This window comes from Photinus pyralis, unplaced genomic scaffold, assembly GCF_008802855.1.
Source record: "Photinus pyralis isolate 1611_PpyrPB1 unplaced genomic scaffold, Ppyr1.3 Ppyr1.4_LG9, whole genome shotgun sequence".
In the NCBI taxonomy this organism is placed as follows: domain Eukaryota; kingdom Metazoa; phylum Arthropoda; class Insecta; order Coleoptera; family Lampyridae; genus Photinus; species Photinus pyralis.
Window position 1 is genome coordinate 24036385 of NW_022170878.1, and position 6180 is coordinate 24042564.

Consider the following 6180-nt stretch of genomic DNA (forward strand, 5'->3'; position numbering starts at 1 on the left):
TTGCCTAATAGCATAAGGTAGCATTTAGATATGTTAATTTGTAACCCATGAGCCTCTGAGTAATCCACTAGACTGTTAAGATCAGTGTTAATATGAACCAAGGCAACAGGCAAATCTATAGGCTTGAAACTGTAATGCAACTGAGTGTCATCAGCATATAAATGATATTTACAAAATTTTAGAGAAGATTTTAAATTAAAGGTATATATAACGTAAAACAGGGGACCAAGAATTGAACCTTGAGGTACTCCATTGATAATTGGTAAAGAGATAGATTGAGAGTCTTTTATTTTCACTATCTGGCTGCGATTAGTAAGGTAATTTTCAATTAAAGAAGTAGCAGACTCGTCGAAACCAATACATCTCAGGATTGACACCATAACATCATGTCTTATGGTGTCAAACGCCTTCGAGTAGTCAAGCATAATCAACACGGACAGTTCATCACTATCAGCACTGCTCAATATATCATCAGTTATATTTAAAAGAGAAGTTTCACAACTAAAACCCGATCAAAATCCCGATTGTGTCTCGGGGATAATATCAATGGATTGCATATAGCTTTGCATTTGAGTCATCATAATTTTTTCGAAAACTTTTGATAAACATGGAAGGATACTAATTGGTCTTAAGTCCTTATAGTCAGTTGGTGCATTTGATTTAGGTACAGGAATAACCTTTGCGGTTTTCCAGGAGTCTGGAAAGATCGAATCGATTATGCAGGAATTGATAATATGTGTCACGTAAGGAACAATAAAGGGACAGCAAAGTCGTAACATTTTTATACTCAGTTCATCAGTTCCAACCGCATTACTTTTGATATTTGATAAGATTTTTAATATTGCTTGGCCATCAGTTAATGAAAATTGAAAATTTGTCCCAAACTTTTGTGGAAAATCTTCGCAATAGAATCGAATAAGGTTGTTGAAATTAACGGTAGACAAAGATTTACTTGAATTTACAAATGCCTCATTAATTTTGTTAGGATCACTAAGATGAATAGGTACTTCATGAGACTCTGCTTTTGTATATATGTTAGTCCTATTTAAATCTTGCCATAACGTTTTATGTTTATTTTGATTGAGTCTAAATTCAATATATGCTTTTTTCTCCTGTTTAACTGCAAAGGTAGTGTAATTCCGTAACTGTTTGTAATAATTCCAATCAGTATCCTTAAGCGTTCGTTTAAACTTGACAAGGGACTTATTTCGTAGTTTAATCATAAATTTGATATTATCAGTCATCCAGGGAGGATTTTTTTTAACAATTTTAATAGTTCTAATGGGAGCATGAATATTGAACAACTCTGTAAGATTAGCATTTAAAAAGTGAATTTTATCGTTTACATCACGTAAATGAATCATTAGATGCCATGGAATAGCTTGCAAGTCAGCATCAAAGGTTTTTTGGTTGAAGCGATTAAAGTCCCGGTAAGTATGTAAATGGCTTTTCATTTCCACGTTACTGTGAAGTGGGTACTGACAATATATTAAACAATGATCAGACAAACCATGCGAACCAATTACACCACACTCAATGATTACCTTACCTTCACTAACCAAAATGTGGTCTATTAAAGTAGACGTTGTACGAGTGACGCGTGTAGGTTCTTGGATGATTTGTTTTAAACTGAAGAAGTCTATCATAGTTGTATACTTTAATGTATCACGATTATTTAAATTGAGCATATTTATATTAAAATCACCCAAGCACACTATTTCATCAGTAATAGGTAATACAGATACAACCGAATTTTCCAATTCACTGAGAAACACATCACATCCAAATTCCTGTCGCCTATATAGAATTCCAAGAGCTAATTGGATTCTATTTATTTTTAATAAGATCCATAACTGTTCACTGGCTGAGTGCGATTCGGATTGCTCTAAAATTGAAAAAACAAATTCACTTTTAACATATATACCTACGCCTCCACCTCTCGCTACGCGATCCTTTCGAATAAACCATTGAATAAAAACACTATATTCAATGAATAAACTTATACCCATTTATGTGAACTGCATCACTAGGTACTTCGGGCGATAACCACGTTTCTGTTATTCCTATTATGTCAAAGTTGCACTCAAATGCGAGATCCTTGAATTCTGAAAAATTATTACGAAGAGATTGGGCATTTAAGTGTGCAATTCCTAAAATATTCCTACTCATCTAACATCTGTAAACAAAAAAGGAATTAATAAATGACCATATAAAAATACAGTTTTTTTTTTAAATTTTGGTAATATCCAAACCGAATTTTGTAAAGCATAATTACAAGTAAAATTAATTTTCAAGACACAGAAAAATATGTAACACAAGTTATTTCCCAGAAAAGCAGTCATTTTTGGTTTAAAGAAGCAAACCTTATTGATAAACACATCATGCTAAAACTAACAGCGGGGCTATTGTTTATGTAGGAATGTTCGGCGATAACTTTGAAGAAAGCAGCTGCAGATAAATTCACAAATTTCCAACGAACGCACGTAACTAAACTACTATTGGCTTTGTGATGTATAAAAGTCAAACAAAAATTTAAAGACAATAAAATAAGAGCATTTTCTCCGTAATGTTTTGAAAAACAACAAAAAAAACACTATAGTGTGATAAACCATCACCGAAACTCGATCAGTGGACATCCCGAAGATCATTACTTGATTTTATTTCATAAACGCGGCTCTGCTCATTGACACGCATAAATATTTTGCCATTCCGTATCCACAAATATTTTACGTTGTTTTGTTTTTTAAACTCACGCGCCTTATTTAACAATATCTTGTTGGTAACCGTGAGCGAATCGTTCACATAGATGTAATTGTCTTGCTTTATTAAATTACGAAAATCGGAACCTAAATCACTTACTTTAAGTTCACGTTTAACTCGCTTTAACCTCATGAACTCTTCTTTATCTAATCTGCGTACGAACTTAATAATGATTCCCCTGGCTTGATCCGGACGATTTGCGTTTTTTCGCAACCGATGAGTAGTATCGATCATCCATCTTTCCAATTTAAACCCTATCGAATTGGCCACTGCTTGGACAACAACGGCAATATTTTCTCCTGGGGATTCCGGCACGCCATATACTTCAAAGATATTTTTCCGGGTGTACTGTTCCAACTCATTTAATTTTTCTTTAATCTCACTGTTTTCCCTTTGAAGAATTACGTTCTTAGTTTCTAAAGCTTCAATATTTTTTTCACAGGCTGTCACCGCATCGCTTAGTTTTTTGAAGTTGTTGTTCAACTCATCAATTTTTTCGTGACATAAATTGATCGACGTAGTTGTTTCTGATTGTACTTCTAAAACAGTTTTCAGTTGACCTATGATGTGTGCAAGTGCAGTTGACGTATTTAGTTGACCGTCATTAGGATCCACATCCACAGATGCTGGGATCTCATCTGGAACATAATATGATGAGCTGCCAGTGTTTCGTAATTTCGTATTAGATTCGATGCATGTAAGACATTGCCATTTCTCTTTGTTATCTTTCAAATATTGCAATTCCCCGATTGTTGGGTTCATGCAATTGATATGATATCTCTTCGAACACCTTACACATTTAATTTTTTGCTGAGTGGACGTAATATTAAATGTACACTTTTGACACACTTCAGACATGATCGTTGGTTTTTTTTTAGATTTTATAATTAAACTAAACACAGAGCGCTGAAAACACGTCCGCACTCGATGCCGTTATAAACTGGTCTAAGGTTTTCAAGTTATTCAAGATTTTTCCACATTTTTGACTGCTATGCTTTTGAGCCCTGTGTAATGGTTATTTTTTTGCACTTTCAAATGTCGAAAAAAATTCTACATCAATCAAGTATACATTCCCCATACCTATCTGTTATGCTTTCCGTTTTATTTTAGATTTTTTTTAAATTGTGAGCATTATGCATAATTTTCATAGAAGGCCTTGAAATAAATACGTTAGTAAACCCGTCAGACCATTCTATAGTTATAGTTATTATCATTCGTTGTTGATAGTAATTTATATAACTGTTTGAAATTATTAAAGTTGACCATTAGTTTTAAAACACCCTGTAGAAGGGGGATCAAAATTTAAATCATTATCACGCAGCATCAAGTTGTAATGTACTTAACCCCCAGGTTCTACACTAATTTCACACTACAAGAACACGGAAATAAAGCCAACCCGGCAACGTTTAAAAATGGCCACCCGAATCACTATTCCCTCCAAAACTAACCGAGATCCCGCTTAAATTTGAAAAGTGGCACCTGATCAAACATCTAAGGCAGGACCCCCTTACGTTAGTTGTAAACAACGCTTTGACCTGAAGCACAGTAGGGAGGGAACGTAAAATAAAACACTCAAACTGTGAAAAGTTTGTTTAATAATTAATTATCGTTATTATTATGAATTGTAAAAGCACGGAAATTTAAGTCGAAATAAATTACATTGCTAAAATAAACTTTGAAAATGGTAGTTCACCGAATAAAAATAGAAATAGGCTCGCAAAAAAGAACTTACCAATAAAAAGAACCAGCCGTCAAATTAATATTAAATTGTGTAGTGTAGTGCCTCAAAAAACATAGTACATTTTTAACGAAAAAAGTTTAACAATTATTTTAACAATAATTTTTCGGTTTTGCGTTTCATTAACAAAGCAAACAGAGTCGTCCGCTTGGTCGACAAATTCTTCAGTCCCACAAATCCCGCAGGATCCCGCTCCATTTATGTGCGGGATTAATCCCGCAATTGCTGCGGGATCCCGGTATTTCGAGATCCCGCTATCCCGGTATTGCATTCCCTATGTGCAGTTGTCTCTTCCGCTACGAGCCAGGATATAACTTCAATAAACAGATTTCCCTTTCCTCGAACCATAATAAAATAGTGGGCCCCACAGTTGGACGACTCGAGGGTAGTTTTTAGACCTCTTATAAATGAGGCAATTTTTGTCTGTATATTCAATAAAGTTGGAGTCTTAGTCCTGTCTCGGAAAGTATATTCGCTTCACAAAAAGGTAATGTACCTACGTAAACTCAAAAATCTCACTGAGAGAACTACGAGAGACACATGAAGAAAGATAAAACCATAAAAAAATACATATTAAGAGCCGTCATAATATTTACACACATCACTCTAACTGCTTGCTTGATACAAGTGACAAGACCAAATTAAAAAAGGATACAATTAGAAATATCACCGAAAACATCTGCACGACCTCTGGCGGCAAAATAAAGAACTATTACCTCTAGCAGTAAAATAAATAACTCAGGAACTTAGGAATAACTTACATTTTAAGTAAACGGATTTGCAAAGGAAATACCTAGATGGCGTAAGAATATTGGATATAAATTAGAGTAAAAAAACCCCCCCCCCCCCGCATGCACATGCACATCTTTCAATGTTTTTTTAAGGAATGGGAAAAAATTGCGAAGTAATCAAAACAAAAATTTTGTCCAATTAACCGAAGATCAAGAAGATCCATAGAGAAGTGTTTGGAAAATCCATGTATATTTGATTCATGTCATTTCAGCCGTCTTTCTTGAAGCATACATACAGGGTGACAATTTGAAAACTTACCACCCCCCATATCTTATTAAATAAACGAGATATTTAAAAAAATCAAAATCCGTTTCGGTAATTCGGAGGGAGAATCACAATGACATAGTTGGCGACGCACCCCCTCCAACCCCCTGCGCCCCAGCCACCCCAACTTTTAAATCTTAAATAGTGACCCCATGTGTGATACGTCGTTGGAAAGCTCTGAAAAAATGCTTTCCAACCATACCAAATAGCATTACATTTAGGTTAGTCATTATCGTGCAAATCAAAAAATAAACTAATATGATACATTTGAAATCTGTCGTATTTATAATGCAACCGGCGAACATAGACGAACTATAAGACAGAGAATAATTCAAGAATGTCGAAATATTGCAAAACCAACATTTGAAAAGGTTCGACAAGAGTTTGAGAATAGATTATAACTGGCGATCAAAAATGAGTTGCTGTCGAGTCGGCTTTGGAAGTTAAATACGATTTTCCATGTTTATTTTTTGATTTGCACGATAATTACTAACCTAAATGTAATGCTATTTGGTATGGTTGGAAAGCATTTTTTCAGAGCTTTCCAACGACGTATCACACATGGGGGGTCACTATTTAAGATTTAAAAGTTGGGGTGGCTGGGGCGCAGGGGGTTGGAGGGGGTG

General features: G+C 34.8%; 1 protein-coding gene across 3 annotated transcripts; it reads right to left on the reverse strand.

Annotated features, from left to right (window-relative positions):
- Positions 1 to 11: 11 nt before the first annotated feature.
- On the reverse strand, positions 12 to 3689 carry LOC116181009. Of its 3 annotated transcripts, none has more exons than XM_031501221.1 (3): positions 2860 to 3689; positions 2000 to 2176; positions 12 to 1965 (listed from the first exon to the last, which is right to left on the reverse strand). In XM_031501221.1, the coding sequence occupies exons 2-3, from the start codon at positions 2167 to 2169 to the stop codon at positions 513 to 515; spliced, it is 1623 nt and encodes a 540-aa protein (XP_031357081.1). In that variant the 5' UTR covers positions 2170 to 2176; positions 2860 to 3689; the 3' UTR covers positions 12 to 512. The 3 variants fall into 3 exon arrangements, with proteins under 3 accessions (XP_031357081.1, XP_031357080.1, XP_031357082.1); XM_031501220.1 differs by having other exon boundaries at positions 2364 to 3689; XM_031501222.1 differs by lacking the exon at positions 12 to 1965 and having other exon boundaries at positions 2001 to 2176.
- Positions 3690 to 6180: the final 2491 nt, after the last annotated feature.